This window comes from Dama dama, chromosome 24, assembly GCF_033118175.1.
Source record: "Dama dama isolate Ldn47 chromosome 24, ASM3311817v1, whole genome shotgun sequence".
Taxonomy (NCBI): domain Eukaryota; kingdom Metazoa; phylum Chordata; class Mammalia; order Artiodactyla; family Cervidae; genus Dama; species Dama dama.
In genome coordinates this window covers 7472366-7495359 of record NC_083704.1, presented here as the reverse complement: position 1 = coordinate 7495359, position 22994 = coordinate 7472366, and the positions used below count along the sequence as shown (strand labels likewise).

Sequence of the window (22994 nt, the reverse complement as noted above, 5' to 3'; positions counted from 1 at the left end):
TATCTTTCTAATTCCTCCTCAGTATATTGTGGTTTTTTCCTGTTCCACAGAACCTGTCCAGATCAAAGGCATCTGCAGTGAAGGGGTTTTATAAAGTGCTGCTTTTCTGGCTTGACAGTCAGCCAGCTGATTACCTTTAGCTACTTTACTCCCGTCCCTGCTGTGCCCTTTGCAGTGCGTAACAGCTACTTCTTTAGGACAATATATAGCAGCTAAAAGTCTCTTGATCTCTCTGAAATGTTTAATAGGCTCTCATGTTGCTGTTTTAAACTGTTTTTCTTTCCATATTGCAGCATGAGCATGTAAAGTCAAATAAGCATGCTTAGAATCAGTGTAGATATTTACTGTCTGCCCTTTGCTTAACTCTAGAGCTCAGGTCAGAGCCACAAGCTCCGCTAGCTGAGCATTCATTCCCTGGGGGAGAGATTTTGCTTCTAAAACCTGTTCAGCCATCACCACAGCATAACCTGCTTTATGCGTCCCATCCCGAACAGAAGAACTGCCATCTATAAATATTTCCATATCAGGATTGTCTAATGGGGTATCCATCAGATCTTCCTGAGCTGCATAGTTTAAAGTTAGAAGTTGGGAACAATCTTGATCAGGTATTTCATTTTCCTTCTCAGGAAGTAAAGTGGCAGGATTTAAATTTCCACAAACTTTAAGCTTAGTTATTGGTCCTTCTAACAGAAATGACTGATATTTAAGGATCCTACTGTCTATTATCCAAGTATTAACCTTGGAGTTTAAGGTTCCACTGACATCATGAGAAGTCAGTACAGTAAGATTTCATCCATCAATTATTTTGAGGGCTTCAGGTGTTAATAAAGCCATTGCTGCAATTACTCTTAGAAGGTGTGGCCACCCACGAGAGATTGCATCTAATTCTTTGCTCAGATAAGCTATAGATTGTTGGTGAGGCTCTCAGGGTTGTATCAAAACTCCCAAGGCCACACCTTTTCTTTCAATGACAAATTAAATTCTAATCCTGTGGGCAAATTCAAAGTGGGAGCTTGCGGGAGAGCAGTTTGAAGAGTCTTAAAAGCCTTTTGAGGCTTTGGGGACCAAACCAGCTTGTTTGGGCCTGCTGAGTCTCAGTTAAAAGTTTATATAAAGGCTGGGCAAGTCCTCATAACCTGGAATCCAAATGTGGCAGTTGGCTGTGATTCCTAAAAATCCTCTCAATTGTCTTAAAGTTATAGGTAGAGGATGGTTTAATATAGGTTTAGCTCTCTTGGGGCCTATGGCCCTAGTCCCTTCTGATATGATTAGGACCAGATGTCTAACAGGTTGTTGACAAAGCTGAGCCTTTTCACTTGATGCCTTGTAACTGCAGCCTGCTAGAAAGTTTAAGAAATCTTCTGAGGCTTGTGAGCAAGCTTCCTCTGTCTCAGCACCGAGCAGAATATCATCTCCATAGTGTAGCACCCCTGCCTTGGAGCTACTAACATTTTGTAGATCCCGTGACAAACTGTGCCCAAATAGGTAGGGGCTGTCACGAAGTCCCTGGGGCACAACTGTCCAGGTTAACTGAGAAACTAGTTGCGTAGGGTTTTCAAAGGCAAATAGAAATTTACTTTCCTCCACCAAAGGCACAGAATAGAAGGCATCTTTTAAATCAATTACTGAGAAATATTTGGCTCATTCAGGAATTTCAGACAATAGAGTATAAGGATTAGGTACCATGGGGTGTAAAGGAACTACAGCCTCATTTATTATTCATAAATCTTGAACTAGTCTCCATTTACCATTTGATTTCTTTATACTCAAAATAGGAGTGTTGCACAGATTGTTACAGGGAATTAATAGCCCCTGCTCCTTTAAATTCTCAATGATGGGTTTTAACCCTTCCTTAACCTTAGGTTTCAAAGGATACTGCTTTTTATGTGGAAATAAATGTGGGTCTTTGAGCTTGACAACTACAGGAATAGCATTTTGTGCTTAACCCACAGATTTTCCATCAATCCACACTCTATGATTTACATTTTGTTCAATTAAATTAAGGGAGAGAAAAGGAGGGCTCCATATTCATGAAAACAGAAGCATGGACTTTGCTCAGTATAATCCCTCCCCAAAAGGGATGAGGGAGGCTCTGGCATGATCAGAAACTATGTGAAAAATAGCACAGAGTCCCAGTTGCAGCTTAGGGGATGGCTAAAATAATACCTTTTGGCTGGTCCAGACAGTCCCATTACAGAAGTGGATTGGGGAGAAAGTGGGCCAGGGGCTTCAGTAAGCACAGAGTAGGTTGCCCCAGGGTCCAAAAGAAAAATCAATGGATTGACCCCCGCCACAGTTATTAATACCTGGGGTTCCTCGGGTGTAATTAGGATGGGAACTTGTGTGGGGACCCCCAGGCACCTTCAGTCCTGATTGTCTTGAGGGTCTGACCCCTGAAACCTACGCCTCTGGGGGCAGTCTCTCCTCCAGTATGGTCCCTTGCAGACTGGAAATGGAGCCAGGGGCGGCTTAGATGCCTGAGGGCAATCCCACTTGAGGTGCTCCTCCTTTCCACAGTAATAGCGAGCCCATCCCTTTTCACCTGGGTCCCTCTGGGCATTTTTCTCAGTCTGTTTTAAGAACGGTTCTGACAGCCGTTACAAGGGCTTCTGCCTGTTCCTTTGCCTTTCTCTGCCTTTCTTTCTTTTCCTCATATTCCCTGCTTTAATAGACTGTCTGAGCCAGTTGCAACAGACTATCTAAAGACTGATTTGGTTCATACGCCTGTTTTAATAGCTTTTAATAGCAGATATCTGGAGCTGATTGAGAAATCTGTCTTTTAAGATCACTCTTCTGTACATCTGTGTCTCTTTTTCTGTTTTGCGTATAGGGTTAACATTACCATCTTTCTAAATTCCATATATATGTGTTAGTATGCTGTAATGTTCTTTATCTTTCTGGCTTACTTCACTCTGTATAATGGGCTCCAGTAACTAATAAAAATAAATGAAAAAAAATAAAAAATAAAATGACAAAAAAAAAAAAAAAGATCACTCTTTCCTCTTCACTTTTGGGATCAATCTCAGTGAATCTGCGAAGGGCTTTCCTCAGTCTATCTAGGAATTTACCAGGAGCTTCTTTCTCTTCCTGTTCTATGTTTGACAGTTTGGCATAGTTTAAAGTCTTAGCATGTGCTTGCTCAAGTCCTTCAAGAATACATCTGACAAAATGACTCTGATCCCATCTGCCTTTAGCCGTGTTATTGTCCTAGTCTTGTTCTATAGTTGGGACCACCTAATTCCCAGTGGGGAGAATGGCTTTCTCATCCTCCCTCTTCCCTACTGATTCATTACCAAGTCATTCATCTCCATAGACAACAGCTTCCCAAAACTAAAGTTTTTGAGTCAGGAGTTAGTATTTGTCCCAAGATATACATCACATCTCTCCAAGTAAGGTCATAAAACAGAGTAGTACCCTTAAAGGCTCTAATATATTTTTTTGGGTCATCTAAATAGTCTCCCAGATCTTCCTTGATTCTTTGTATTTCTTGATAAGAAAAGAGCTATTAACTCTCATAGATTGATTATTTCTCCTGGTGGGTGCTTCATGAAGAGGCAACAGCTTGTGAGATTGTTCCTCAGCCTCTCTGGTTGTTCAGTGCATATGATCCTAGGGATAGGTTGGAGAAACCTGCTTTTCTTTATCTCTTTGTCTCCTGTCATACATCTCATCCTGTATTTCACCCTTAGTTTTGGCTGTCCGAGCTTCTCTTACTTCGGTTGTCTGAGTTTGTATTGAAACCAGAGTAGTCTGAGGTTGTACTGAGACAAGGGTTGTTTAGACCTGTACTTGGGCAGTTTGAATCTCAATTTGAGTTTTTACTGAGACCAAGGCAAGCTTTCCTAGGGGAGTTCCCTGACTTTCAGTTTGCTCAGTTTGGAGCCCCAGGTATGGGGGCAAAGTAGGAGGACAGGAGGGAGTTGGAAGTTTTCATGCCCAAATCTATACCCTTAGGACATAAGTCCCGCATGTCTTGTGGAGAGAAAAAAAGAAACAAATATGCTACTTCTACCCATTTCCCTTGTTTTCTAACTAAGAAACCCTCCAACCAGCCACCATTTGCCATCATCCAGTGGATACTGTGGCCATGCAGTATCACATAGGAAGATCAGGCATGTTTTCTTTAAGCTCTGGGAATCAAATCTATCCCAGTTTTTCAGGATACAGCTCAAAGGAGTGAGGCTGGAATTGTTAGCACCCATCTGTAAGAGGGGAAAAAAGTGACCAGCGCCATCTTTCTACCAGAGGCATCCCTCCCTGCTCTAGATGGGGGTGTAGACAGACTTTACACTGAAGTTTTCCTTCCCTGATCAGACACGTAGTCTGTCCCTTACCGATGCAGGCACCTTACTCATCCCTCCCAGCTCTACTACTGAGGCAGGGTGGAGATGCACCGGGGTAGACCTGCTGGCATCCCAGACTAATGTCAAGCTCCTCACCATTAAATCCTTGCTTGCCTCTCATGGCACCCGGGGTGCTATCAGTGTAACCTTCCAGAATGCCTCCCAAGCTAAGACCACTGGGGGAAACATTTGTCTCCTGAATGCCTGTGCACAACCCTGAGTATATTCCTGACTAGAGTAAGACCAGTGCAAACATAAAACCAATATGTTCCTGCCGAGCATCACCACACCAGTATTCCCACAGATTCCACAGAAAGAATACCTAAGGAGTTGGGGGGAAAAGTCACTGAGAGCCTCCTCTGGTCCACCGAGATCTAGTGTTACCAAAGGAAGAAGCCTGCTGTACTTCCTGTCTGAGTAGCCTTTAACCCGAGAGATGCTCTTGGAGCTAGAACTCCATCTAGCTTTTGACTTCTAGCGAGGCTAGTCACTTCCTGACTAACAGTCTAAGTTTGGGACCTAAATAACAGTGCACAGTAACAGTATAGATACAAGTCCCTTGAAAGTCTGTGATCCAACAGATTAGATTAGTAGTTCTAATTCCCAAGAAGTTATGAAATGGTCAAAGAGACCAGAAAGCTTGACCGAGAAGGGAGAGTTCAGTCCATCTCTGGCCGTTCCCTAAAGGAGACATTGGGTGCATCTTGACATTAGCAGGTCGGTATAATCCCCCAAAAGGGTTGCTGCCATAAGCTGTATGAGGTCACCTCAGAACTGCAGATTAGAACACAGCCCTTGGTTCACACATGTGTTTCTTTTAAGCAATCAAACATGCAAGCACACCATAGCGTTAGTAAAGTAAAGCAGAAAATGTGTATACTGAGAAAGCAGAGAGGCTAGAGCTCTGAGTGTTCTTACCTTGTGCTGAACATCCCAGATGAGCCCCCAAGATGAAAGGTTGTTGCTGAGCTGTGAAAGACGCCAGGATTCTTGGCCTCCAGAAGAGAGGAGTTCAATCCAGGGCTAGTGACGAGGCTTGATCGCTCAGAGCTTTTCAATAATAAAGTTTTATTAAAGTATGAAAGAGATGGAGAAAGCTTCTGACATAGACATCAGAAGGGGGCAGAAAGAGTGCCCCCTGATAGTATTTAGCCAGATGTCTTATGTCTGTTAGAGAGCTATTAATCAGATAAAAGAGACACCTTGAGGCTGAGGGGGTTTTGCCAGGCCCCTCTCCCACAATATGCATTTTTGAGATAGGATGGCATGAGGTGTGTCATCCCCCGGCCATGAAACAATTAATATGAATACTGGTTTGTTGAGTTATTATCAGCCCAAGGTTTGAGAAAAGAAAAAAAGGTTATTAGTCTTAGGTGGAACCATTTTGAAGAAAGGCAAATTCCAAAGCAAATACATAATACATTAACATAGCTTAAGAAAAGCATAAGAAAAACACATTGGTAGTCTCAAGGTTTGAAAAAAGTTAAGTTCAGGTGGAACCAGGTATTGTCATGGCAACACCGAATTTTAAGAGAAAAGTATCCGACACTTGCAGCCTGTTTCCTCCATTTGGAGACCCCTGGCCTTCCTGCCTGTTACCCTTTCACTACTGATGGTCTGCCAATGTATTTTTGGAGACACTAGAGGATATAGTTCCTCAGAAAGAATCCATATATTATGTTTGAGAAAACCTACTATGTAAACATGCAAGATTTTATTTTTTTCTTCTGTTACTTTGGTATGATAAAAATAAACAAAAACCACACTTTTAGACTTATGATGTTGAGGGAATCATTGTCTCTTCTAAACTCAGTTTCATCATTCAGGTAGCCTATGGGACTATAAGATAAGGGAAATACAGTATGTGAAGTGTTTGTAAAGTGTTATACTAATGTAATGCTAGTGGTGGTGGTGTTTTCTCTCAAGCAAAAGTAGAGCTGGGAGACTCAGAAAGTATCTTGAGTGTTATATAAAGTCTGACTTACTCACCTATAGAATAGTTCCTGATTTATAAGTTTATTGTCAAGAAAAAAAGTGAGCTAATGAAAGAGTAACAATAGTGCCTGGCACATATAAATTATAGGTCTTAGTCATTTCATTCTTAGTATTAGAATATATATATATATATATATATATATATATATATATTAACTGTACTTATGTCATCTGCAGTTAAACTATGCATGAGTTATTCTGCACAAAAATTTTAATTCTTCATGAAAACTTTAAAGATAGGATACTGTCCCTTGTGATGCCCCATATATGAATCTTAAGTTGACTGAATATTAACTTATGCATGAAAGGTTTTATGAAAGTCAATTCACGCCATCAGGAGTAGTAAAAGCAATTCTAAGTTAACTACAGGCATATCAATTTAGTTGCCAGAACCAGGGTAAGTCACTTTTCAAGGACCCACTGTGCTGTAGCAGACAATAAGGCATGTCAGGAAAGACTGCTGCCCTTCCCTTTGACAGATAGAATCACACTGGGCAGCAGCTGAAAGGTCGTGCACCAACACTGCCTTGTAGTGTTTGACTTAGGGAAGTGGAAACTTCTGGTGGGTAACAGTAGGGAATTATCAAATCTAAAAAGTGCTTCTCATGATACTTTCCTTTCTCTACCCCAGATGGTGGCTTCCTACTACTTACTTATTAAATCTAATTCATCCTGACTGAGCCCTAATGTATACATATTCATTTCTCTCTTTCTTCTTTCATAGAATGCATCTTTCCTTGTAAGTCTGTTATTTACAAAATTAAGCTTATATGTGCACTAATAGGTAGTTTAGTTCTGTGAAAAATAACATCAATAAAATGAAAGAACAGTAATATAATTAGAAGTAACCTTTTGAAAGAAAACACAGTAAAATATTTTTTTCTGGATTATAGACTGAAAAATTGTAATATCAAATCATGCTATTTGGAGTAAAATTTTAAATTGTTCTTTAGTCCTATTGAATGAATAATGTTACCATCACAAATGCTTCTTGAGAGTCAGCTATGCATTGTTAATGAGGTGCTTATAATGATTTTCTCATTTTATGCAGCTTCCTCCAGCTTTGCACCACAACTTGAAAAGAAGGATTATAGAGAGATTCAAGAAATCCCTCTTCAGCCAGCAGAGTAACCCTTGTAATTTGAAATCTGAAATTAAAAAGGTACAGTATTCTACATATAGAAATTCTTCTTTTACTAACAAAAACACATCATATGAATTAAATTTTATCCTCCCATGCTTGAATCCTCTATTAAACTCTGCCCTTTACTAAAGCATGTTGTCAATGTTTCTCTTAGCCCATTTGGGCAGCTATAATAAAAATACCAAAAACTGTGAGTTTATAAGCAGCAAGAATTTATTGCTCAGAGTTCTGGAAGCTGGAAGTCCAAGATCGGGGTGCCAGAATAGTCGAGTCTAGTAACCTTTTCCAGGTTTCAGACTGCCAACTTCTGGCTATATCCTTACATGGCAGAGGGAGGCAAGGGAGCTCTTCCAGGCCTCTTTTAAAGGGTACTTTTAATAAGAACACTTATATAAGGGCTTTCTTTTTATGGCCTAATTACTTCCCAAAGGTCTCACCTGGGGGATTAATTTCACTATACACATTTGTGAGAACGTGGGCACTGAGGTCATAGCATACTTAAGATACTAAATCAAGGATGTGTCTTTGCCTCTAATTTTCTCACTTGTGTTTCTGAAGCTATCAACCTTAGAAGACTAATAGAAAATTCTTTCAGTATTATCATATGTTTCCTAAGAAGAAATGTTATTAAATATCTTTAATATAAACAAATATATATGTCTTTTTAGAGAATTCTATTCCAATCTTTATTGGAATATTCTTCACCAAGCCCATAAATTGAAGTTTGAAACCCTGAACAAGTCACTTAAGCATCTGAGGTTATAATTTTTATCACTTGAGAAGGTGGAATGAGCCATTTCTTAAAGTTCTTTTCGTCTTTTGACATTAGAGAGCCTCCTAGACTTTGGGTGCTGGTAAATATTGCTATTCTTACATAAGAAAACTAAATCACAAAGAGGTTAAATCAATCCCAGATGGAAAGAAAACTGTTTACTTCTGATTAACACAACTTGGCGAAAGGCTATCCTTTTGACCTTGTTGGTAGCCATTCTGATATAGGCCTTGGAGATGGTCACAGGTTCCATTCTTCTGTCCCAGAAAGACACAGGCCAAACAGTTTGGGCCCACTGGTGTAAAGATGCTTGATTCTGTTCCAATTTTGTGTGTGTTTTTTTTTTTTTTTTTAAAGTTTCAGCACATACTGGTGCTGAAGCTGAAGTTCCAATACGTTGGCAACCTGATGCAAAAGCCAACTCATTGGGAAAGACTCTGATGCTGGGAAAGATTGAGGGCAAGAGAAGGTGGCAACAGAGGATGATATGGTTGGATGTCATCACTGGCCATGAGTTTGAGCAGACTTAGGGAGATAGCGAAGCTTGGCATGCTGCAGTTCATGGGGTCACAAAGAGTCAGACACAACTTAATGACTGAACAACAACAGAATATACGTAAACTTTGGCTCAGGCATGCTGCCAATGAACGTTTTATTTAAGGTTTATTTGAAATATTTACTGTATCCACTCTGTATCATACATCAACTCATAATGTGGGCAGTGGTGGAGTATCGAGGGAACCAAAAGTGAACTGAGAAGGCATCTTGAGACAGATAAACAAGGCAGGCAACTCTGTATAATCAAGTTTGTTCCAGGGTAACTTACAGGGTGAAGTTCCCTGGTGGTTCAGTGGTAAAGAATCTGCCTGCCAATACAGGAGACATGGGTTTGATGCCTGGGTCATAAAGATCCCCTGAAGAGGGAAATGGCAACCCACTCCAGTTTCTTGCCTGGGAAATCCCATGGACAGAGGCTATATAGTCCAGGGGGTCGCAAAAGAGTCCAACATGACTTAGTGATTGAACAACAGCAAACTTACAAGGTGGGATGGGGATCAGGTGGACAATGACCCAGAAGCATTTGCAGCTTCTCCCCACACCTTCAAGGAGCCACTGGGATGGTTTTATAGTTAACTTAGGGTGTAGGGGTTGGTGCTTGGAAACAGGACGTGCCTTCCTAAGTCAAGTTTATGAATTGATAACTGGTCTCATGGCCACCGGGAATACCTCAGCCAACATCTTAAGCATTGTCTTTGGGGACTAGCAGAGCATGGAGGCCACCTGGTCATGATGATTATTAAAAAACTTCTCTTTAACTACTAAGGCCCTGACAACAGAGATGTGACTTACTGGCCAGTACAGTCCTGGGTAAGGTCAGGGGAAGGACAGGAGGAGCCACACGGGCCCAAGGTGGAGTCAGTTACCCTGACAGTCATATGGGCTGTTTGATAAGAAATACAAAAAGTATGTTTTTGGTTTTTTGCCTTACATCAGTGGTATCTGCACATACACAAACAGGAGATGGGGAGAAAAATGCATATCTGCAGGTAAACAAACTATAAACCCTACCTCATCAGGTATTAGAGAGATCTTTTGGATTGTATTGGCAAATAAGGCTGAGAAACAAAGATAGGGAGATCAAAATAGAGGTGGAGGAGACTTCAGATATTTATTATATGATATTCACATCTTACATCATGAATACCAATAAATTGATTTATTTTGTCTCCTCTGGGTCAGCCTCTCTTGTTGCAGAGCACCAACTCTAAGGTACATGGGCTTCAGCAGTTGCAGTGCACAGGCTCGGTAGCTGTGGCTCTCAGGCTTTAGGGTGCAGACTCAGTAGCTGTGGCTCATGGGCTTAGCTGCTTCATGGCCTGTGGAATCCTCCCAGACCAGGGGTCAAACCTGTGTCCCCTGCATTCCACTGCACCACCAGGGAAGACCCCAATAGATAGATTTTTAAAAGATAAAAGTTCAAATCCCCCATAAAACATTACATTTTACTAAGTTTTATGTTCTTATTAAAATGATGTTCAGAATAATCCAGTTTGTACACGCGTTTACTTCATGAGAGGAATGTGCCTGCTATGAAATTAGGCTTGACGGTGCCGCGACCTGTCCCTGCTCTGTGATCCCAGCAGGCCTGTCCTTAAAACAAATCACTGCTTCTTTGTGACTTGGGTTTTCAGTTTTGCATCCTTTCCTTGGTGTCTTTCTTTTTTCCCCTTTTCTTTTGTTATGCCCCCGCCCCCACCTTGTCTGCCTCCTCTGTGCCGTCACAGGATGCCCCCTTCTGTTCCTGTTCTGGGGCATGAGGGGACCAAAGGGGGGCATAGATTCATTGCTTTCAACTTTGTTAAGATGCAGATTGAATTATCCCATGAAGAATGCTGCGCTCTCCTCATCTGATACTGTGTGTGTGGTGGTTCTTAGCCTTATGGTGTTTTGTACCCTGCCATCAGGCCTCGCCTCCCATGAGGTAAAGAAATCCTACGCCTGAGATATTAACCAGCTTCTCTATTAACACCTTTCTTAACTTTTCCTGTCTAGAATTACTATCCCCTTTCTCTATGCTTCAGTCACCTTTTCACTCATATCATTGTGTTTTAAATGGCTTATTATTCAAACAGCCTGCCTTTTCTATTTACCCAAAGGTAGTGAGTCTTACACAGTGCCTGGTAGATTAATGGATAGTTGCTGAATAGAGAATAAATTCTAGATTGATACACATATTCTGTGTAACATAGCCTATACTGTGGTTCTGTTCTTTGTTGATATATAAATATTGATATATTTATGTATTTCTCCATGAAAAAGAAAACTCTCCTGCCTCCAATCTCAATCTAAACAAGGAACGTTTGTGACATGTTTTTCCCCCTTTCTGGTGTAATCTCTAGTTAGTGACAATTTTTGTCCAGAAATGGCTTTTTCATCCCTGGTACAATCGTAGAGGAGTTGCCCATGCCAGGGGTGACAGCATACAAAGCGAATGTGATTTCCACCCTCCCCTCTGAAGCTTATTCTAAAATCCAGGGACTCCATGTCCCAATTAAGTTTAAAGGAGTCATTATGGAATGATTGAGCCTGGCTTATGAGAAGCCTGCTACCCAGCAGGATGTACAGAGGAATCAAAACATGGCAGAGTCCTTTTCCAAGAAATTAAGCTCTCTAATTATGACTCACCTGAAGTGTCTTCAGTCCAGTCTGCTCAGTCATGGCTAGGATTGCAGGGTGAGTAAGGCACCTAAGCCATTGTCTTTGAGAACTAGGATTTTCAGCATGGGAGAAACGAGTAACAGAAACAAAACAGAAAATACTAATTCAAATTACAAGTATCAATATGGATCAGTGTTAATTCATGACAGATCTTATCTTTTTAAAAAAGGAACAGGCTTCCTAAATGTCACTAAAATGATCTAGAAATAAAGCAAGCAGCAGTGTGCTCCCTTTTCACCCATGGCTTTGGAGATACAGCCCATTGCAGCTGCAGAACAGAAGCTGAACATGATAGAGTGTCTTTACTCTATTTACAGATTAAATAGCAAGGATGCTGTCAGGGCAACTGCAGGTGTGTCAACAGGACTCAGGATCCAGCTTTAAAGAGGCCTCCCACAGACTATTAGATAATTCAAGCATCAGTCAGCATAATAACCGCAATTAATTGAAAGCATTAACGTTTAAATCCAAGAGTTCACAACAGTGAAAAAAAATCCCTCATTAATTACCTTTGGAAGATGCTAAGTGACCAATTCATTATTTTTAAAATTGTTTAAAAAAGAAAAGAATAAAACATTTATTCTGCCTTTCCCTTATGAATTCTTTCTCCAGGTAACTAAATTGATGAGGGGGAATTTCCTCATTATCAAAGAACTTCAACTAATAAATACTGAAGGAATAAAAAAAAAAATAACATTTTTCAGCCCCTGAATGAAATAATGGGTCTGACATGATCACTACTGGCTGCTGGTATCACAAAAAAGGGAGCAACCAGACAGTATATGCCTCCTGATCGATGTACACGGCATGCCTGTGAAGTGTACATGGTAAACACTTGAATCTGCATCTGATCAACCTCTCAGATTTAAGCCTAAGAAAATAGAGAGTATAAATACTGGACTTTGTTGTTAACAGTGACCTATAAAGTCTAATAAATACTAATAGAAAAGAGCTGTAGGTTAGGAAAAAAATGAAAAATCAGGCAACATTTTATGTCTTAAAAAGTTATGTAATTCAGTCAAAGAGGACAAGGAAAACATAAAGTAAATATGATTGACAAGTGAAGGGTGATAAAAGACATTGAAACATTTCTCACTTTTGGTACCTGTTAATATTTCATTTATTTTGGCTTAATTTTCTTCAGAGTACTATCTCAGTTGATTAGGCTCCAAATTGTTTATGTAGTTGTTCTACAGCAAAGATAACCTTATTTTATTATATGGAAAAAGCGTTACTGAGCTGTGTCCAACTCTTTGCGACCCCATGGAATGTAGCCTGTCAGCCTCCCCCATCCATTGTATTTTCCAGACAAAAATACTGGAGTGGGTTGCCATTTCCTTCTCCAGGGGATCTTCCTTACCCAGGAATCAAACCTGGGTCTCTCGCATTGTGGGCAGTCTCTTTACCATCTGAGACACCAGGGAAGCCCTATGGTATGGAAAAGAAGATATAATTTAAAGAACTTAGTGAGGGTTACATTTGTAGTTTCTCCTACAAATTTTATTTTCTTTTATTTAGTTTTTGCCTGAAAAGTACTATATTTTCAACTGACCAATAAAGTGCTACATTTCAGTTCTGTTCAGTCACCCAGTCACGTCCAACTCTTTGTGACCCCATAGACTGCAGCACGCCAGGCCTCCCTGTCCATCACCAACTCCCGGAGTTTACTCAAACTCATGTCCATTGAGTCCGTGATGCCATCCAACCATCTCATCCTTTGTCATCCCCTTCTCCTCCTGCCTTCAATCTTGCCCAGCATCAGGGTATTTTTAAATGAGTTAGTTCTTTGCACCAGGTGGCATTGGAGTTTCAGTTTCAGCATCAGTTCTTCCAATGAATATTCAGGACTAATTTCCTTTAGGATGGACTGGTTGGATCTCCTTGTGGTTCAAGGGACTCTCAAGAGTCTTCTCCAACACCACAATTCAAAAGCATCAATTCTTCAGTGCCCAGCTTTCTTTATAGTCCAACTCTCACATCCATACATGACTACTGGAAAAACCATAGCTTTGACTAGATGGACCTTTGTTGGCAAAGTAATGTCTCTGCTTTTTAATATGCTGTCTAGGTTGGTTATAACTTTTCTTCCAAGTAATAAGTGTCTTTTAATTTCATGGCTGCAATCACCATCTGCAGTGATCTTGGAGCCCCCCCAAAATGAAGTCTGTCACTGTTTCCATTGTTTCCCCATCTACTTGCCATGAAGTGATGGGACCAGATGCTACGATCTTAGTTTTCTGAGTACTAAGTTTCAGGCTAACTTTTTCACTCTCCTCTTTCACTTTCATCAAGAGGCTCTTTAATTCTTTGCTTTCTGCCACAAGGGTGGTGTCATCTGCATATCTGAGGTTATTGATAGTTCTCCTGGCAATCTTGATTCCAGCTTGTGCTTCCTCCAGCTCAGCATTTCTCATAATGTACTCTGCATAGAAGTTAAATAATCAGAGTGACAATATACAGCCTTGATGTACTCCTTTCCCAGTTTGGAACCAGTCTGTTGTTCCATGTCCAGTTCTAACTGTTGCTTCTTGACCTGCATACAGATTTCTCAGGAGGCAGGTCAGGTAGTCTGGTATTCCCATCTCTTTAAGAATTTTCCACAGTTTGTTGTGATCCACCCAGTCAAAGGTTTTGGCATAGTCAATAAAGCAGAAGTAGATGTTTTTCTGGAACTCTCTTACTTTTCCGATGATCCAGCAGATGTTGGCAGTTTGATCTCTGGTTCCTCTGCCTTTTCTAAATCTATCTTGAACAGCTTGAAAGTGCTACAGATGTTCAATATTTGCTCAAAATCGATGTTTTTTTTTCTTTTTTTTTGGGGGGGGCGGGAGTGGTACTATATAGTGATGTAATTTTTTTCTTTAATATTTACTTGATAGAACTGTAGATATTTTTTTAGAGCAGAAGACCTCTTTTTAAAAAGCTTACTTTTTATTGAAGCATAGTTGATTTACAATGTTATATTAGCTTCTGGTATACAGCAAAGTGATTCATTTGTACATATATATGTGTAAAGAATATATATATATATATATATATTCTTTTTTCATATTATTTTCCATTATTGTTTATCACAGGTTATTGAATATGGTTCTCTGTGCTCTATAGTAGGATATTATTGTTTATCCATTGCAAACATAATAGCTTGCATCTGCTAATCCCAAACACCCACTCCATCCCTCCCTCACCCCACTCGCCCTTGGCAACCACAAGTCTGTTCTCTGAGTCTCTGAGTCTGTTTGTGTCATATTTTGTATTCCACATATAAGTAATATCATGTGAATTTGTCTTTCTTTTTATGACTGACTTCATTTAGATGACAGTCTCTAGGTTCATCCATGTTGGTTCAAATGGCATTATTTCATTCTTTTATATAGCTGAGTACTATTTCACTGTATATTTATGTACCACATCTTTTCTACCCATTCATTTGTCGATGGACACTTAGGTTGCTTCTGTGTTTTAGTTATTGTAAATAGTGCTGCTGTGAACTTTGGGTACATGTACCTCTTTGAATTATGGTTTTCTCCAGATATGTGCCCAGGAGAGGGATTGATGGCTCATATGGCAACTCTAGTTTTAGTGTTTTGAGGAACCTCTATATTGTTTGTTCTTCATAGTGTGTACCAACTTACATTCCCACCAACAGTTTAAGAGTGTTCTCTTTTCTCCACATCCTCTCCAGCAATTATTGCTTGTATAATTTTAATGATGGCTATTCTGACCCATGTAAGGTGTTACCTCATTGTAGTTTTGACTTACACATCTCTGATAAGTAGCAATGTTGAGCATCCTTTCATGTGCCCATTGGCCATCTGTATGTCTTCTTTGGAGAAATGTCAGTTTATGTCTTCTGTTATTTTTTGATTGAGTTGTATCTTTTTTCTTACTGAGTTGTGTGAGCTATTTGTATATTGCAAATTATTTTCTTGTCGGTAGCACTGTTTGCAATTATTTTCTCCTAGTCCATAGGATATCTTTTCATTTTATTTATGATTTCTCTTGTTGTGCAAAAGCTTATATATTTGATTAGGTCTAATTTGATTCTGGATGGCATCACTGATTCGATGGGCATGAGTTTGAGTAAACTCCGGGAGTTGGTGATGGACAGGGAGGCCTGGCATGCTGTGATTCATGGGGTCGCAAAGAGTCGGACATGACTGAGAGACTGAACTGAACTGAATTTGTTTCTCCTTGCTTTTATTTCTATTGCCATGGGAGAATGACCTAAGGAAACATTGGTATGATTTATGTCAGAGAATGCTTTGCCTATGTTCTCTTCTAGAGTTTTATGGTATCATGTCTTATATTTAAGTCTTTAAATCATTTTGAGTTTTTTTTGTGTATAGTGTGAGAGTGTGCTACAACTTCATTGATTTACATGCAGCTTTCCAACTTTCCCAGCATCATTTGCTGAAGAACTTTTTCCCATTTTATATTCTTGCCTCTTTTGTCAAAGATTAATTGACTGTAGGTGTATGGGTTTATTTCTGGGCTCTGTACTCTGTTCCATTGATACATATATCTGTTTCTGTGCCAATACCATGCTGTTTTGATTACTGTAGACTTGTTGTATTGTCTGAAGTCTTGGAAGGTTATGCTTCCTGCTTTGTCCTTTTTCCTCAAGATTGTTGGCAATTCTGGGTCATTTATGATTCCATATAAATTTTATGATTATTTGTTGTAGTTTTATAAAAATGTCATGGGTAGTTTGATAGGGATAACATTAAATCTGTAGGTTGTTTTGGGTAGCATGGCCCATTTTAACAATATGAATTCTTCCAGTTCAAGAGCATTAAATATTTTTCCATTTCTTCAAATCATCTTCTGCTTCCTTTATGAATGTTTTATAGTTCTCAGTGTATAAGCCTTTCACCTCCTTTCTGGGTTTATACCTAGGTATTTTTCTGATGCAATTTTTTTTTTTTTTTTTTTTTACTTTCTCTTTCTGATATTTCATCATAGTGTAAAGAAATGCAACTGATATGTTAATCTTGCATTTTGCTACCTTGCTGAATTCATTGATAAGTTCTAGTAGATTTTGTGTGGAGTCTTTATATTCATTGATAAGTTCTAGTAGTTTGTGTGTGGAGTCTTTTGCGCAGAATCTTTACCATCTGTATAAAATGATAAATTTACCTCTTCCCTACCAATTTGGATACCTTTTATTTCTTTTGTCTGATTGCTGTTTCTTGAGCTTCCAACACTGTGTTGAAGAGGAGTGGTGAGAGAGAGCATTTTTATCTTGTTCCAGATTTTAGGAGGACTGTTTTCAGCTTTTCACCATTGAGTATTATGTTTGCTATGGATTTGTCAAATAGCTTTTATTATGTTGAGATATGTTCTCTCTATACCCACTTTGGTGAGAATTTATATCATAAATATGTGTTGAATTTTAGAAAATAATTTCTTTGCATCTTTGTCTTTTCTTTTGTTGGTGTAGCATATCATATTGATTAATCTGCATGTATTGAAACATCCTTGTGGCCCTGGGATGAATCCCACTTGGTTGTGGTGTATGATCTTCTCTATGTGTGTTATTGGATTCAGTTGGATAATATTTTGTTGATAATTTTTGTATCTATATCATCAAAAATATTGGCCTGTAATTTTCTTTGTCCATAGTGTCTTTGTTTGGTTTTGGTATCAGGGTGATGGTGGCTTCAAAGAAAGACTCTTCAGTCTTTTGGTAAAGTTTGAGAAGTTTCAATATGAATTCTTCTTTGTATGTTTGGTAGAAGTCCTCAGTGAAGCCTGAACTTTTGTTTGCAGCAAGTTGTTTGTTTTACAGATTCTATTTCACTTCTAGTGATTGTTCTGTTCAAATTATCTATTTCTTCTTTATTCAGTTTTGGTGGACTGTATGTTCCTAGAAACTTGTCCATTTCTTCTCAGTTGTCCAGTTTGTTGCCATATAGTTGTTCATAGTGAAAGGTTGTTGCTGAGCCATGAAAGATGCCAGGATTCTTGGCCTCTGGAGGAGAGGAATTCAATCTGGGGCCAGTGATGAGGCTTCATTGCTCAGAGCTTTTGTGTGATAAAGTTTTATTTAAGTGTATAGACAAAGCTTCTGACATAGACATCAGAAGGGGGGCAGAAAGAGTGCCCCCCTTGTTAATCTTTAGCTGGATGTTGTATAGCTACGAGCAGGCTGCTAATTGGAGAAAGGAAATGTCTCAAAACTCAGAGACTGGCACCAGGTCCTTCACCCACAGCATGCATTTTGGGATAACATTGGCACAAGGTGAGTTGTCCTCGGCCATAAAACAATTGACATGAATCTTGAAGAAAAGCAGGTTTCCAAGCAAATACTTAGTCTCATTAACATAGCTTAAGAGAACATTTACATGAATAAAATATACTGGTTTGTCAAGTCGGTTCTGAGTCTTAGGTGGAACCAACTTGAAGACAGAGTCTAGAGTAAATACATAGTTCATTAACGTAACTTAAGAGAAACATTTCCATAAGACAAACACATTGGCTAGCTCAAGGTTCGAGAAGAGTTCAGTTGAAACCAGGTGTCATTATGGCAATACAGAATTTTAAAAGAAACCTCTTTTAAAGTTTGTATACAGAAGGGGGGAAAATCTAATACTTGGTAATTTGCTTCTTCCTGCCACTTAAGAGAGAGATAAAAAATGTCTTTACACTTGGAGCTTATTTCCTCCATTTGGAGATCCCTGGCCTTCCTGCCTGTTACCCTCTCAACAGTATTCTCTCTCTCTCTCTCTCTTTTTTTTTTTTTTATTTCTGTGGTATCAGTTATTATTTCTCCACTTTCATTTCTTACTTTGTTTACTTGGATCCTCTTTCTTTTCTTCTTAGTGAATCTGGTCTGAGGTTTGGTAGTTTTGTTTATCCTTTCAAATAACTAGCTCTCTGTTGTACTGATTTTTTGCCTACTCAAGTCTCTATTTGATTTATTCCCTCTCTGATCATTATTATTTCCTTCCATCTGCTACTTTAGGTTTTATTTTTTCTTCTTTTTCTAATTCTTTTAGGTGGTGGTTTAGGTTGTTTATTTGAGGTTTTTCTTGTTCTTTGAGGAAGGCTTGTGTGGCTATGGACTTCCTTCTAAGGTCTACTTTCGCTGCATCCCATAGATTCTTCTATGGTTGTGTTTTCATTATCATTTGTCTCAAGGTTTTTTATAAATTTCCTCTTTGATTTCATCATTGACCCATTGATTTTGTTAGTAGCATGTTTTTAATCTACTTGTAATCATTTTTTCTTATTTCTCTTTTTGTGGTTGATTTCTAGTTTCATTCCATCATGGTCAGGAAAGATGCTTGAAATAATTTCCATCCTCTTAAATTTGTCTTGAGGCTTGCTTTGTGTCCTAGTATTTGGCCAATCTTAGAGAATGTCTCATGTGCTTTTGAAAAGAATGTGTACTCTGGGTTTTTTGGATGTAATTGTTGGAAAATACCAACTAAGTCTAACTTTTCTGTTTATCATTTAGTATTTCTGTTACCTTATTGATTTTCTGCTGGTAGATCTGCCTGTTGATGTGAATTGGGTGGTAAAGTCTCCTAGTATTATTGTATTCCTTTCAGCTTCTCCCTTTATGTCTGTTAGTATTTGTTTTGTGTATTTGGGTGTTCCTATATTGGTGTTCCTATACATATTAACATCTGTAATATCCTCTATTTGTATTTATCCTTTTATCATTATATAGTGCTTTCTTTATCTTTATTTATGGCCTTTCTTTTAAAGTCTATTTTGTCTGATGTGAGTATTGCTGCCCCCACTTTCTTGTCATTTATATTTGCATGAAATATCTTTTTCCATTCCCTCATTTCCCATCTCTGTGTCTCCTTTGCCCTAAAGTGGGTTTCTTGTAGACAACATATTGTAACCTCTTTTTGTTTGTTTGTTTTTGTCCATTATGCCTCTATCTTTTGATTGGTGCATTTAGGTAGTTGACATTTAAGGTAATTATTGGTAGATATGCATTTATAACCATTTTATTCCTTGTCTTCCAGTTGACTTCACATTTCTTTTTTGTTCCCTTCCTTTTCTTCTGTGGTTTGATGGCTTTCTTTTGTATTATGCTTGAGTTCCTTTCTTTTTTGTGTGTGTGAATCTATTGTATTTTTTCATTTGGGATTACTCTGTTTTTCAAGTATGCTAACCCATTCCTATATCTATTTGCTTTAGACTGGTAGTCATATAGGCGCAAACACATTCTTTTTTAAAAATATACATTTTTCTTACTCTTTTCCTCCACATTTTATGATTTTGATGTCCCCTTTTATATCATCATGTATATCCTTTTGCTGTTCATTGCAGTTATTATCACTTTCACAAATTATTTTCTAATTTTTTAAGCCTGTCTACTGACTTACTTAAATGTCCGATTGTGATTTTTCTCTTTCCTATAGGTTGTTGCTTCTTTTATATTTAGAGAAGACTTTTAAAATTTTCTTTTAGAGTAAGTTTAGTATTGCTGTATTCTTTTAGCTTTTGCTTGTCTGAGAAATTCTTTATCCCTACGTCTATTCTAAATTATAATCTTGCTAGGTAGAGTATCCTAGGTTGCAGATTTTTCCCTTTCAGGACTTTGAATATATCTTGCCACTCCTAGCCTGCAACATCTCTGTGGAGAAATCACCTGAGAGTCTTACGGGGATTTACTTGCAGTTAACTCTTTGTTTTTTTCTTGGTGCCTTTAAAATCCTCTCCTTAACTTTTGCCATTTTAATTATAGATCTGTTTGGGTTCACCTGTCTGGGACTCTCTATGCTTCCTGTACCTAGATGCCTGATTCCTTCTTTAGGTTGGGAACTTTTCAGCCTTAATCCCTCCAATTTATTTTCTCTCCCTGTTTTTCTTTCTTCTTCTTCTGAAATACCTATTATACATAGATTGACACACTTTATACTATTCCAAAGTTCTTATATGTTGCTTTTATTTTTTTATCTTTCTTTCTGATATTCTGATTGGGTGATTTCCATTATTCTATCTTCCAGATCACTTACTTGTTCTGCATTATTCAATTTTCCATTTATTACCTTTAGTTCAGCTTTCACCTCAACAAACAATTTCCTAATTTTTCTTGGTTTCTGTTCATAGTTTATAGTTTATTTTTATAGTAACCTGCATTTCTACTGATAGGTTTTATTCATCCCTTCAGTATTTTTGCTACCTCCTTTTTGAACTCAGTCTTTTAGAATGAAGAGGTCTGTTTCATTGTTTGTTCATCCAGGTGAATTCTCTCGATCATTTACTTGGGAGTGGTTCCTCTGCTTCTTCATTTACTTGTATTCCTCAAACTCTATGAGTTTATGAGAAAGTTATCTACTGTGGTCTTGGAGGGCTATTTTTATGTGGGAGAGTTCCTGTGTAGCATGCATGGGTTTAATATTTTTGGTGCAAAGGCTTTCTTTAGTATGGGTGCCTGCACCTCTTTCCTCAGTGTGTGCTGGCCATTACCCTTTTGGTAGGCAGTGAGACTGGCGTTGTGATGACTACAGCCTGCACTGAATAGTAAGAAGGGCCTCATCTTTGCTCTGTCATTGTCACCGCCCTGTCAGGGACTGGGTCTACTCCTTAGTTTTTGGAGCAAAAGCCCCAGATTCATATCTGAGCTGCAGTAAGAGGTATGTGAGATTGGAGCCCTCATGTTTGGAGAGAAATTACTGAGTGTTCTTCAGCAGGAGCTGTCTATCCAGGTGTGTGGTTGGTGGCGTCACCTGTCATCTGTTGTGTGGGCTCATAACAATATTGTTGGCACTGCCCTCATCCCCACCTCAACTGTGGGAATGCAGGCATTTGGCCCTGGTGTCTCTCAGACACTGCATTCACAAAGCCACCAGTGCAGATCCGTAGGTACAAATCCATTGAAGTCAGGCACCAGATAAAGGGGTTTCCCTGGTGAGGGAGCCTTCACCTGCTGGCGGAGGGGTTTCCCCTGGTGAGGGAGCCTTTACCTACTGCTGGAGGGGTTTCCCCTGGTGGGGGAGCCTTTACCTACTGGTGAAGGGGTTTCCCCTGGTGAGGGAGCCTTTACCTACTGGCGGAGGGGTTCCCCTGGTGAGGGAGCCTTTACCTACTGGCGGAGGGGTTTCCCCTGGTGAGGGAGCCTTCAGCTACTGGCGGAGGGGTTTCCCCTGGTGGGGGAGCCTTTACCTGCTGGCGGGGGGGTTTCCCCTGGTGGGGGAGCCTTTACCTGCTGGCGGAGGGGTTTCCCCTGGTGAGGGAGCCTTTACCTACTGGCGGAGGGGTTTCCCATGGTGGGGGAGCCTTTACCTGCTGGCGGAGGGGTTTCCCCTGGTGAGGGAGCCTTCACCTGCTGGCGGAGGGATTTCCCCTGGTGAGGGAGCCTTCACCTGCTGGCGGAGGGGTTTCCCCTGGTGAGGGAACCTTTACCTGCTGGCGAAGGGGTTTCCCCTGGTGAGGGAGCCTTTCCTCTTCCACAGCTCTGTCCCAGTTGTGCAGATCCTGTGCTGCTTCCTTAATCATTTTCTTTCATCTTAGCTGGTCATGTGGTGATCCTTCGTACAATTTTGGCTGTCTGGGACCTTCTGTCAGTGCAGCAGGTATTTTTTGAGAGTTGTGCCACATGTAGATATATTTTTGATGTAGGAGGAAGTGAAATCCACTTCCTATTCTGCCACCTTAATTGGATGTCAGATGGACATCCAATTTTGTCAGTTCAGAAGGAGGTTTCTTATGCTTTCTTCCAAATAGAAGCATACATGCCAACGATGGGAGGTACACCTGCCAGCTAAATGTTCATAAGTTTAGAGAGGCCCCCCACCCAGTGCTGGTCTGAGCCACTTCACAGCCTCAGCCAGCCCAAGAGGCCATTCGTTTGAAGGTTCTGTTGTATCACCCATATTTCTACCTACTGGGTGAGCATTCACTTTGCCATGTAGTGTGTCCAGAAGTGATCCCACCACCTTCTTTCTTCTTTTGTCCACATCAAATATTACTGGAAGCATCTGTTTTCCTTCTGTTCTGTCTCTAAACCTTGGGTCACCCTCAACTGTTCTACCTTACCTCTTGCATCCCCTAAATCATTAACACCTGGGTAATCTTCATAGTGTAGGTGGTTTTGTTGGCCTTTGGTGATACCCCATAGGTTCTAGCCCTAGTTCTGCCAGTTACTACCTATGCTCTTTGAGCAAATTACTTCCCAAATTTCTCATCCGTGAAATGGGGATAATGCCCAAGTTACAGGGTAGTTGTAGGAACCAAATAGAATATTGACTATATCTAGAATGTAGTAAGTACTGAATCAGTGACCACAGGTGGTGGTGGTGTTGTGATTAAGTAGGAATATTTGGTCTTCCTCCTCCTCTTGGTTTCCACCTTATCCAGGCTTTATATCTCTTGCACTAGAGTCACACTTCCTTGCTGATCAACTTGTTCTCCAGTCCATTTTGCCAGACTTGCCAATGTTTCTAAACATCTGTTTCCAGTTTCCTGCTTCACTGTCTAACTCTGGGTCCAACCCAGGACTCCATTGTTTGTAGGAGCCTCCTCCTGATCTGCCTGTGTTCACCCTGAGTTCACA

General features: G+C 39.7%; 1 protein-coding gene across 6 annotated transcripts in view; it reads left to right on the top strand.

Annotated features, from left to right (window-relative positions):
* The window catches only part of NEK10 (NIMA related kinase 10), a 322723-nt gene that overhangs the window by 275571 nt on the left and 24158 nt on the right, over positions 1–22994 (top strand). For all 6 annotated transcript variants that reach the window (XM_061127634.1, XM_061127631.1, XM_061127638.1 and 3 more), the window contains one exon: positions 7390–7500. In XM_061127634.1, the coding sequence (XP_060983617.1) occupies positions 7390–7500 (111 nt within the window). The remainder of the gene's footprint in view (positions 1–7389; positions 7501–22994) is intronic.